We start from the raw sequence: 12,578 nt of genomic DNA on the forward strand, positions 1-12,578 counted from the left end.
GTCATGCTTTTTTTCTTCATTAAAATTAGACAATTATTACAATTAGAATAATTTTCTAAATAAAAAATATACTGGATATTGCCAAATTGCTCATCCAAAAATTTTAAAAAAATATCAAAATTTCTTTAAGCAAGTCGAAATAAAAAATTAATACATACACTGTATTAAAAATTATGAAAAATAAAAAGAACAATTTTATTGTCAGAATTTACTGTTGAACGAAAAATAGTCTTTTTGAAAAAATTAATAGGCAATTTCGTGTTATCTCTAATAGTTGTCGAGAATCGAAATATCGATGGTAAAAATAATCTGAAAATTTTTCTATAATTTTTTCGTAATCCGGAATTTTTTTTTAATATCTGAAATAAAGTCTGTGAGGCATATATGGCAAAATTTAGAAGATTATTAAGTTCATTAAAGAATATGGCTCATTAAAAGAAAAAATTAATATATTTTTATATTTAGTAAATTTAATCATTTAATTTTTATTTCAACTAACTTGTCTGGAATCAAAAATTTTAATGGTTTAGTTATTAAATTAATGGTAATAGAACCTGGCTAATATTTATGGTTTTTTTTTTATCAAAAAGTTGGTGAATATCATAATTAAATGGCTATTGTGATTATTAATAATTTAAATTTTTGAAGGTCTGGAGAAAACGTAAAGAGATTAATATTTATCCGACAATTTAACATGAAATTATGTTCTATTTGCAAAAATTAATTTCGACACATAACTGTCTTGCAATTGTCGAGGAAGCTCTTAAAAACTTTTCAAATCAACCCAAGATGACTTAAAAAAAATCTACAAATAAATTTAAATGATGAAACAAACTGAAAATGATGTTTCAAATATTTTTTCATACATGACAGTGTATATTTTTAATTAGTAAATTTTTTTACGATAATTTCTACAAGGAATCTTAAATAGGAAAAAAAAATGTTAGTTTTTTGTTCATAAATTATAATAATAAATCATGAAATTTTTATTGCTGAAATATTCACATGATATTAATAATGTCAATCAATAAAAATTGGTCATTTTTGTTTTTTCATATATTTTTTTTTTTAAACTGACATAGTAAATTTGAATTTAACATTATCATTTCTAAAATTTTCTTTTTTTTTTTTTTTATTCATAGAATTTGATTTCACATATTTTTAAACGATGTGTTTACAGCTTAACAATTTGAATTTTTATTAACGATAAGTAGAGACAACACGCCAGAAAAAAATGACGTTTCTGTACATAAGACATTTAATCTGGGTCGATGAATGTATAAAAAAAAAAAAAAAATTTGCATAAATAAACATAAATCGATGAATCAGGTGTTATTAAAACTTTCATAATTTTGATATATATATTTTTTTACTTTTCAATATCTAACAAAAAATAAAAAACAAATTTTGATATTTTTTGAACTTATTTTACTATGACAAGAGATTTATATAAATTGTTTTTTTTTATATACCAGTAAAAAGTTATTAAGTGAAATTAATTTTATTGTCAAGATAAACGACAAATATTTAAAAATTTTTCAAAGCTCTATAAATCTATTGTCTTCTAATATATCAAGAAAATATTAAATTCAAAATAATACAAGTATTAGAGAGATAAATTTATAAAATTAATTTACGATATATTTAAATTCAATATTCACAATGAAAAAAAAAAAAAATGAAATGACATGATGCCACTGATATTACTTCCATGAATAATCAGACTTTTGAGATAATTATTATTAAAGATATATTTGTTTTTTTGATAAATAAAATTTAAGTATTCATGGCATTTCAAAATTGCTTAACAATTTGAGCCAGTATGTTTTATTAATCCATACATTTGATAATATTTTTTTACGATAAAAAATATTTTAAATTTGTTTTTAAATTTTCATATTTATGGATTGGTGAAAAATGATTTTTTTTTTTATGACTTATAACATATGTTGAACAATTTTTTATTTACAAATCTTTCTTATAAAAGTATTCGCTTTACCAGGGTGGTGGGTGGTTGGGAGGTAGGGGTTGGGGAACACATTACCATTAATGGTATTTTATTTTTATTTTTTTTTAAATTTGATAAATGAATTAATTGTTTTTCTAACTATTGGTTTAAACTATGTCGAAGCATTGTACATAGCAAAATAATCAAAAAAAATTTTTTGGCTTTGTAATTTAAAATACAGACATGTATATTATTTTTTTCTATTGCATTATCAAAATGTATTTTATTATTTTTTTTCTGATAATAAATAAATACTGATTGTTAAAATTTGTTATTTTTTTTTAACTATTGTCCAGTAAATAATACTCAAACAGACATAATCATTCTCAAAGTACTGACATTTAAATACGCATATAAATATAAAGTATATATTTCTTTTAAAATAAAAGAAATGATACTCGAGTACGACGTGTATCACCTTTGGCCCGACGGGCCATTCCAAACTGTCAGACAGACGGATCACTACCAGGTGCTGAACCTGATTTAATACCATCTGCTCCAACTCCAGTACCATCACCATCACCAGCATTTTCACCACCTCTATATCCAGAACCAGATCCATGTGCTGATAAACCTCGAAAGTCCAAATTATACTAAAAAAAGTACAAAAAAAAAAAATTTATATATTTTACTATTGTTTCTTTTGATAAATAAATTATTATATATTATTTTTCTTTTTACCTTTGTTGCACATTCAAAACATGTTGTTACAACTTTTGATATAACATTCATTAAATTTTTAGTTTCTTGTATAACATTATCAACTTTTGAAAATGTTGCAGCCTTTCCAACTGTTGGATTTTTAACAGTAAATTGTAATTGTTGTACATACGTTGGAATTCGATCTAAATTTTCTAATAGTTCTTTTTTTTGTGATCCACCTGGAACCTTTTTTAAAAAAAATAAAAAATACATATATAATATGTTTTTATATTGTAATTTATAAATCATTTACCTGATAGCTAAATTGTCTAACAACTTTATATAATCTATTAGCTTCTTCAGCAAAATATTCAGCTTGTGTAAAAAGATCTTGTGTTGTTTTTAATGCTCCTTCACCTCTTGTAAATTGATACATTGAAAAAGCCATGGAAGACATATTTTTTGCTCTTTTAACAATATCATTATTTTCTTCTAATGCAGAACCACTTTCTTGCCATTTTTCTGTCTCAGCATCCATTTCTGATGTTATTAATTTCATTTCTAGTCCAGCTTTTGCTATTTTAGCTTGTTCTTCACTATCAAGTCTTACTGGTTTTAATGGTTTACTAGTTGTTCCATGTTTCTATTTAAAAAAAAAACAATAATATATAGATCAATAAGAAAAAACTAGATTTTAAATTAATTTATATTTCTTACACCAGGTCTTGGTAATGACATGTAGACTTGTTTTTCCGGACGACTTTGTATAAGTTCTAATACATCTTTAGCTACTGTTGTTACATCTGACATAAGCCATTGCCACATATCCGCAAATACTACAAAAATAAAATCATTTTGTTTTTTTACATTTCATTTAGAAATTAATACAATAATATATTTACCTTCAAGATTTTCTTTAGCAATTTTACTTGATGGATACCTTGCAAGTGTATATGCAGCAGTAACAACTTGTGGACCATATATTCGTAAATTAATTTCCGTAAATTTAGCTGATACTTGTAATGATTCTGAAAGTGCAATGTGCCTTAATAATTTACATACTTCTAATATATGTTCAATGTATTCATGAAAACGATCACAATTTTCTTGTAATCTATCAAGTTCACTATTAAGAGCAAGATTTCTTATTGTTGAAACAAGTTCTTGACCTCCTTTTGTTATTTGACTAAGATCACCAGCTTGTTCCATTGTTGTTGTTGCCAATTGTTGTCGTAAATCTCTTGTACCTCTTAATACACTTAATACAGCTTGTTCCATTTCTGAATTTGGTGAGCAAGCATCTTTATCAAATGTTTGCTAATAATATATAATATATACTTTTTTTTATTAATAAATTATTAAGTAATTATCTATTATATAATTTTGAAAAAAAAAAAATAATTAAAAACAATTTTTTTATTTATTAACTCACCATACTATTTACTATTCTTAAAAGTGTATTTAGTTCCAATTTAGCACGATCACATAATAGTAATATATTTTCTCTATGTTCGTGACTTGTATATGCACTATCAGTAAAATCTTGTGTTCTTTCAACTACAGTGTCAAGTGCAGATGTTAAACTATCTCTACATTCTGGCACTAATAGTGTTATTCTTGTTGTTTCTACAAGACGTTCAAATTGTTTCAAGGCTGAACATACTGTACTGCTATCCCAATCTTGCTGAGGACTCTGTAAATTTTTGTAAATAAAAAATACACATATATAAAATGATAAAACATAAATATGATATTTATAAATGAACAGATGTTTAATAATAAATATTTTTTTCGATTTTTTTTTGTTTATTTAAAATACTTTTTTAGTGTATACCTGAGAACTTGCATATGATTGTGATTCACTACAATCAAGAACTCCATCTTTAACAACATAATGTATTAAATCCATAGCTCTTCTCATTTGACAAAAAACAGTGTCACGATTTTCTTTAGTTGAAAGGCACTCTGGATGTCTTAAACATGCTTTACTAGATGTTAATAACATCATTGTACTTCGTTCAAGTACTTGACGAGCAGCTGCCATTTGTGCACGACGTCGTTCATCCTTTAAATCATTCTAAAAAATATAAAATACATGTTATTATATAAATATTTTGGATAGATTAATTGGCAAAAAAAGCCAAATAATAATTCAAGTAATGATTAATCAATTACTCACCTGTCTATCACCTGTTAAATGTGCTAGTTCAACCATTTCTGCACCAAATTGACTAAATGCTTTAACAAATTCTGTAAAATTTGAAACACTTTCAAGACGACCAAGACTACGTGCAACTTTATCTTTAGCTAATAATAATTGTTTAACAACAACAATATCAGCTAATAGAAGTACTCTTGTTACTGAACCTAATAGACATCTTGCTGCTCTTACAACAGAACTTCTATCAGCAAGACTATCATCTACTGCACATTCACATAATTTTTCTATTGTTCCACCTGAATAATTTAAATAATTTATATTATAATGATAAGATTTTGCTGATTTTTAGTTGAAATACTTACCAGCAACTCTTGCTTCTTTACATGCTTCATACATTGTTTGTTTTATTTCTGGATTATCATCAGCAATTGTTTCACCAACTGTTACAAATCTTTCAACAGCAAGATTAACTGCTTGTCCAACTCTTGCCACAGCAAGTAAACTTCTATCAGAACATAATTGTCGTTCTCTGTGTGATACAAGAGTCGAAATCTGAAGAAAAAAATAACATTTATTAATTAATACAACTTGTAACTAAAAAAATATATAAATTTATTGTCATCATTGATTTTAATTAATTATTTTTAAACATCTACATGTCAAATTTTCAACAAAATTTGACTAATTAATATCTAATTTAAATAAACTATTGTTTATCATTTTTTTTTTTTTAGTAAAAAATTCTTAATACTAACTGATGAACACTAAACACTAATCGTATAAATAATTACTGATGAATTAAAATATAATTTTAAAATTTTATTTTCGACAATTTGGTAGAAATAATAAACCATAAAAAATAATATATAAAATCAATTATTTATCACTGTTACTAAAACACTAAGTTATAGTAATTTTTTTTTTGTTTTTTTGTTTATAAACTACATGCATTGTTGATTGCATAAAAACAAAAATTTATATACCTGATAATTTGTGTTTCCTCCGTCGTACATTTTTAATAATTTATATTTATTTTTCTTTTTGATGAATAAATTGTCCTCGTTGTTAGAGACCCTCTTATTTTTTTTTTTTTGTTAAATCAATGTATTAATTAAATTTTTTTAAATATTTTTATGATGAAAATTCTTCTGCTATCAGTCTTAATACGATAATTAATATATTTTTTAATTTTTCAGTCATTCATTGATTGTTCATGTTGAATTGAATTTTTTTCTCATGGATTTAATTTAATTAAAGAGTATATGTATCTCTTAATTATATTCACGATCAATCATAAAACTGTACGAAATAGAAATTTTATTTAAAATAATTTTCTTTTTTTATTTTTCTAGATAAAAATATATCATTTCTAAATCATCATGTAATATTTGCAACTGATTTAATATAATTTTTGATATTTGTTTTTTTTTAAAACTACATAACATAAACGTGCCATAGATACTATAAACAGTTTTTATAAATAAATCTTTGAAGGATTTTTTTTTAACTGTAAGAATTTAATTCGATGATATATTTTTCTACATATAATTGTTCCATTATCACAAATTATTATTGTTATTATAACACTGAAAAGTCCATGACATATTTTATGACATCTAATTCAAGATCAATGTAAAATTATGTATTACTATATATATGGAAAAATCCAAATGAAATCAGGAGAGACTATTTTCTTACCTTGGCAAATTTTTTTTTTTTACATAATTTATTTATTTTAATTATTTTTCTGTCATCAAAAATTGTGATTTTTTTTATAGAAATTTTTTAAAATATTTAAAAAACATTTTAAACTAATGAAATTTAATTTGTATTATTGTCTTTTGATTTTTTTTTCTCAATGAAAATGAATTTAAGAAAAAAAAAAAATCTGTGCAACAATTTGGCAAGGAAAATGTTTTTCTTAATTTCACTTGGAATGTCCCATATATAATACAACTATTTTTATTGACTAGTTTTCACTGTTTTTCACGCAATGAAATTAAATTAAAAAATTTTTATTGTTCTGTGGTTTAGCATTGAAGTATTTAGAAAATAAAAAATAAAAAAATTTCACTAATTGATATAATAAGAATAATATATATTAATAATAATTAAATCTCACATTTGATATCAATTAAATGATATGTATTAATTTATTTCACATTGTAATTTTCCTTGAAATAAGGCTAAATATATTTTTTAATTTTTGTAAATTAAGTTAGGCTTAATATTAATTATTTTTTAAATAAATTGGTGTTTGCCTATCAAGTGCCTAAGGAAGACTGAATAATACTAGTAACGATAATGTGTGTTAAAAATCAAAGCGCTGATACGTACAATAGAAAAAGACAGAAAAACTAAAAACCAAGAGTTAGTTGTTGGTAATAATGATCAGTATAAAGAGCAGGCTTTTTGTGCACAGCGCGCATCTTCCTAGCAACAATCAATACCCAAGCAAACCACCTATGTTCATCATGAATGTCAATATATATATATTTTTTTTTGCAACAAATTTTATCCTATCAAATAATTCAATTCAAAAATTTTAACTATTTATTATTTCATTTGGGCTATTAATACAATTTATATTTTTTTAAATTAAAAAAAAAACGTTCATTCACGTTTTTTTTTAAATTCAAATTATTAACTGTAAAAAATTTAAATTTTGTGCTTAAAAAAAATTTAATAGCTTTTTTTTATTAAACAATTAGATAAAGTACAATAATTAATTTCTAAAATAGATTGACATTTTAGGGTTAAATATATATTAGAAATATTTTTCTATGAAATTTTAAAAATTAATTTAAAATGACATTATCTGAAAAATTTTTATCATATAAATTTTTACTAGAAAATATTTCATTTAATGAAATTCCTTTTTTATTACGCTTTTTTATAGTCATTGTAATTACAAAAATTATGATGATGTAAAAAAATAAAAAGTGGGAGTCAATATAGCGTGTGTACGAAAAAATTGTTGGTATATTTCAGGCGCAAGCGTATTTATTAAATTTACTGAAGAGGTCACACTGTCAAGCTTAAAGTTTTTTTTATGTGATAAAATTCGATAATTGACCTTGAAATATAACACCGAAAATCAACAATTATTAATTGACAATTGGCTCTGCGGTTGCAGCCAGATGTTTTCGAAAAAATTCGATGAAAATGTGGTTATTTCTGTGGCGAAATTCATTTAGAAATTTTAAATTAATTGCTGTTAATTTTTAAATTGATCAATTAGCTTTCATAATACATTTACAAATAAAAATTTTCAACGGATTTTCTAAAAATTTCAAGCTTCGATAGAATACGGAATTTTCTATGCGATAAATTTCGAAATTGAATAGAAAAATTACTCAATTAATAGCTACTCCTATTTTTGCCGGTAAATTTTTCTAATTAATTCGAAAATAACATCGCGGAAATTTCAAATTTAATTCATCTGTGTCGCTAGTAGAAAAAAAAAAAAAACCAAAGAATTTCTTCATGATTACCACATGGCATTTGAATTTTGGTTGCAATTTAAAAAAATAAAATTACATCAAAAATGCATTTACCAAAAACGTTAATATAAAAAAAATTTACAGCTATAAAAAATACATAAATAAAAAATCTGATGAGTCAGTAAAAATGATTTAAATATGATATTAAAGTTGATGAAAATTTATCACCTGTCGTGCTTTATGCACATATTCCTAAAATAGCCTGAAACTTTTTTCAATTTTTTTAATGAGCAGCGCATGCCCCTAAAAACTATTTACTGAAATAAAAAAAATTTCATCTATTTTCTTTATTTTGAAACTATGAAATTTTATTAAAATTATTTTCTATTAAATGCATATGAATTGTACCCTAAAAAAATTTTAATTTCAATTAATAAAAATGGTACAAATTTAAAAAATTATAAATATTATTTTATTTGTTTTTTTTTTTTATAGATTCATTACATTTTTTTACATTTAAAAAAAAAAAATTTTGTAATAATATTATACGATATAAATAGAATTGTACATTTTACAATTTTTTTTGGTTTTTCAATTGTTTAAATAAACAATTAAATAATCGAAATGATTGTTATCATACCTCACCCTTTAAATAGAAATAAATTTTGTAGGTTATGTATTTATTTGTAGACAACAAATAATATTTGTCAACATTATAAATAGATATTTTAATAACAAAAAATAATGTAGAATATTTAAAAATATCATACGAAAATAGGTGGTGTCATATTTGTTGGTATTTAAATTACCTTACCTGTTTAACCAATGGTAGAAGTATTTGTTCTATGCTACGAGTCTTAATTTCCAAAGAAGCAGGATCAACAGAATCGAGTGTTTCCATTATTTGATAATTAATATATCACCTTACAAATTAGCTAAACACAAGAACCTAATATTTTTCTTCATACACCCACTTTTTGTACCGGCAAATTATAATTTTATTTGATATATATTGTAGAAGTGTTATGATTATGTCTCATGGTAGGTCGAAGGGCAGCACTGTCAATAAAATATATATATGTCAAACTCTGTACACAATAACAAATTTATATTTTATAAAAGCTCAAAAGCTTTGAAATTTTTTAGAAAACATTGACAATGTTGTTCTTATAATTAAACAAATAATAGATTAACTAAAAATTCAAATTAAAAAAATGTAAATGGAATAGTAAATTTGCAGAAAAAAATAACAATCGAAAAAACATCAATAGAAAAACATTCAACAATTTGAATTAGTTGAAAAAATTTATTTAAACATGTTAATTATCAAAGTAATTTGTTTTAATTTTTTGGGATTATTATTTAATTATTTATTGATTATATTAAAATTATTTCAATTAATTAATTAATTGTATTTAATTTTTACTTAAATTTTATTCGAAAAAAAAAATTAATAAAGAAGAGAGGTTTTTGGTATTAGAACATATTAGAATTAAAAAAAAAAGAAATTCAATTTAAACTAATTAAAATATTGTTGAAATATATTTTATATTTTTTCCTTTTAAATATAAATATAAACAAATCAATAATTTTATTAATTTTAAACGCAAAAATATAATGAAAATAAAATTTATAAAAAAATATTTTGTAGACTCAGCTTGAAATTGTCATGTCTGTTAATCTTCAAGATTAAATATTATTTAATCTTATTAAAAAACATAAATATTTGAAAAAAAAAAAAAAAAAAATACAGCCTTCTACAGAAAAATTAATATTTTTTTTTATCATCATATTTACAAATATTAAATTATTTTTAAAATTAATTTTATTAAATTTTTTTAATGTCAATAATTAAAGACAACATGATGATAAATTATTTCAAAGACAAAAAGTACATTTTAATATGACGATAATAATAAAATTATTAAAAGACAAAAAAAAATGTTATTAAATTTGTATTTTAAACAAAATTTATTTATTTATTTAAACACAAAAAGAAAAAGAAAAATAATATAATTATAAAAATCTTATGGTTAATAAGATTCTTTGAGAGTTTTTTCGATGAAAATTTTTTTTTTTTAAACATTATTGAGTGTTGTTTAAGTTATACCATAATATTGTTGAATAAAAATTAATTTTTTATAACAAAAATAAACTTACAAGTATCTAAAAGTAAATAGTCTTTCGTTTGAGGTAATAGTTTTGGTATTTCTTATCAAAAGTAATACTACCATGTATCTATCGACGTTTGGCAACTTTCATTCTGCCATTTTTCAAATTAACTGGTTTTTCAGGACCTAATAATAAACAAAAAAACAATATTAATATATTAATTTATAAAAAATATAAATAATACTTACTATAACGTTCTCTGATAAGTTGATTTCTTCTTTCTTGATCAGCTGGTGATAAATTAACAACAGCTTCATCAATAAAATTATCAAGTACAAGTGCTCTGTTCATTGATGTTACAATTGTACGACATATTGGACATTCACGACTACGTTTTCTCCATTCATTAATACAATATTGACAAAATGTATGTGAACAATTGACTGTTGTTGCTTTATAAAAAAGTTCAGAACAAATACTACATGTAAATTGTTCATCCATTGCTTTAGTCATCTTATCTTTTTTTTCTTTATTACAAGATAAATTTTTATCATCATCATTTGTCAAATCTATTGTTTCTAATATTTCAATTGTTTGCTCACTACCATCATTATCAACTAAAATTATTGGAGCAAGACTATCCATTACAACTGTAAAATAAAAAAATTAATAAGTCACAATAATTGTACATTAAAATTAAATAATGATTAACAAATTTACCTTGTTGATTTTGTAATGATACTTGTAATTTTTCAGCAAGTGCTTGTTGTTCTTTAAATGCATTTTCAGTTTGATTTAATTTTAATTGTAATGCATCTTTATCTTTAGCTAATGCTGCTAATTGTTGTTCTTTCCATAAATTCATTTGTTGTTCCATTTTTTTTTCAAGCTGTTCTTTTTCTTGTTTAGTCATATTAACTTCATCTTGCCATTTTTTTTTTTCAGCTGTTAATGTTTTTTCAAATTGTTGTCTTTCTTCATCTAATCTTAATAACAGATTTGTTAAATTTGTTTTTATTTCATTTTGTTGATTATTTCCTGCTTGTATTTGATTTTGTAAATTTTTTATTTCTTCATTTTTTTCTTCAAATTTACCTTGTACTTCTTCATGATTTTTAATAAGTTCATTTAAACGTGATTTTAATAAATTTTGTGCTTGTTCTTTTAATTCAATTTGTTCTTGCATTTTTTTAATTTCCATATCTTGATGAGCACTAAATGAATCTTGTTTTTGTTTAACAGTATCCATCAAGCATTCATTTGACATTAATTTTATCATTTTGCTATCAGACTCATCACTATAACCAAATTTAACAGTAAATGTTAATTCTGGTGTTGGTAAAAGTTGAATGACATCACCTGCTTTTAATATACGAGGTTCTTCTATTTTTTTATCATTCACTAAAATACCAGATGGTGATGAACTAAGATTTGTTAATGTCCATTCATTATCATTTATTTTTTTAAAAATACAATGAGATCTTGATACACATGTGTTCTGAATAATTTCATCATTATCAAGTCCTCTACCAATTTTAAACTGTATAAACAAACAATAAAAATATTAATTTACATAAAAAATATATCTACAGGTTAATTTAATATTTATTTACCTCATTTTTATGTATATAAATATACTGAACAGGTCGATTTTCAATTCCAAATCTAATTAATACTGGAATTGTCTCATCATCACGAGGTCTTTTGTTTATGTTTTCATTTGATGAAGTTGCCATTGCTCAATGTTTTACTGAAATTAACAATGTATGTTAAATAATAAATCTTATTAAAACAAGTAAAACAAAAATTTACAAACATGTTAACTAAGAAACTTTATAATTATATTCTTACCAAAATTACTGTTGTACATCCAAATTGTTTAACAAAATTATAAAGACATGTCATAAATGTTGCACAATTTGCCAGTGTAAATAATCAGTAACATAGAGTCCCTAAAAAAAATTCTGGTGAAACGACAACAGATGCTGATTGGTAAATAGAATGTAAATATTGCAAATGGTTTCACCAATAATACGTAATAAATTCTTAATTACTTTTAATTATTAATCCTTTATATTAACAGTATTAAAATTTTACAGTTTCCTTATAAAAATAAGATGGAAAATAAATATTTAATCGGAGCTTGATGAAAATTACGGTAAATGTATTTATTACCACAAAAATTAAATACAAATTATTTTTTTTGTCACTT

At 22.8% G+C, this 12,578-nt stretch overlaps 2 protein-coding genes across 4 annotated transcripts; both read right to left on the minus strand.

Moving 5' to 3' along the window:
• Positions 1-965: 965 nt before the first annotated feature.
• Positions 966-9,300, minus strand: LOC122855265 (alpha-catulin). 3 transcript variants are annotated; one of them, XM_044156490.1, is made up of 11 exons: positions 6,934-7,189; positions 5,795-6,110; positions 5,174-5,363; positions 4,830-5,107; positions 4,485-4,727; positions 4,083-4,343; positions 3,553-3,967; positions 3,368-3,486; positions 2,964-3,293; positions 2,690-2,896; positions 966-2,601 (listed from the first exon to the last, which is right to left on the minus strand). In XM_044156490.1, exons 2-11 carry the CDS (start codon positions 5,822-5,824, stop codon positions 2,455-2,457), a joined length of 2,220 nt encoding a protein of 739 aa, XP_044012425.1. In that variant the 5' UTR covers positions 5,825-6,110; positions 6,934-7,189; the 3' UTR covers positions 966-2,454. The 3 variants fall into 3 exon arrangements, with proteins under 3 accessions (XP_044012425.1, XP_044012426.1, XP_044012424.1); XM_044156491.1 differs by having other exon boundaries at positions 5,795-6,427; XM_044156489.1 differs by lacking the exons at positions 5,795-6,110; positions 6,934-7,189 and adding an exon at positions 9,069-9,300.
• A 488-nt stretch (positions 9,301-9,788) lies between these two features.
• Positions 9,789-12,557, minus strand: LOC122855266 (E3 ubiquitin-protein ligase rnf8-like). Its single transcript, XM_044156492.1, has 5 exons — positions 12,218-12,557; positions 11,980-12,116; positions 11,087-11,906; positions 10,615-11,016; positions 9,789-10,551 (listed from the first exon to the last, which is right to left on the minus strand). Exons 2-5 carry the CDS (start codon positions 12,100-12,102, stop codon positions 10,493-10,495), a joined length of 1,404 nt encoding a protein of 467 aa, XP_044012427.1. The 5' UTR covers positions 12,103-12,116; positions 12,218-12,557; the 3' UTR covers positions 9,789-10,492.
• Between the last annotated feature and the right edge of the window lie 21 nt (positions 12,558-12,578).

This window comes from Aphidius gifuensis, linkage group LG4, assembly GCF_014905175.1.
Source record: "Aphidius gifuensis isolate YNYX2018 linkage group LG4, ASM1490517v1, whole genome shotgun sequence".
Lineage (NCBI taxonomy): Eukaryota > Metazoa > Arthropoda > Insecta > Hymenoptera > Braconidae > Aphidius > Aphidius gifuensis.

Bases quoted from the DNA above. Each gene is read 5' to 3' on its own strand.
- LOC122855265 (XM_044156489.1), bottom strand. From the start codon at position 9,155: ATGGAAACACTCGATTCTGTTGATCCTGCTTCTTTGGAAATTAAGACT. The intron at 3,487-3,552 runs GTAAATATATTA...TTATTTTTGTAG, and splicing joins TGCTAAAGAAAATCTTGAAG to TATTTGCGGATATGTGGCAA. The intron at 2,897-2,963 runs GTAAATGATTTA...TTTTTAAAAAAG, and splicing joins TTAGACAATTTAGCTATCAG to GTTCCAGGTGGATCACAAAA.
- LOC122855266 (XM_044156492.1), bottom strand. From the start codon at position 12,102: ATGGCAACTTCATCAAATGAAAACATAAACAAAAGACCTCGTGATGAT. The intron at 11,907-11,979 runs GTAAATAAATAT...TTGTTTATACAG, and splicing joins TTTATATACATAAAAATGAG to TTTAAAATTGGTAGAGGACT. The intron at 11,017-11,086 runs GTAAATTTGTTA...TTTATTTTACAG, and splicing joins ATCATTACAAAATCAACAAG to TTGTAATGGATAGTCTTGCT.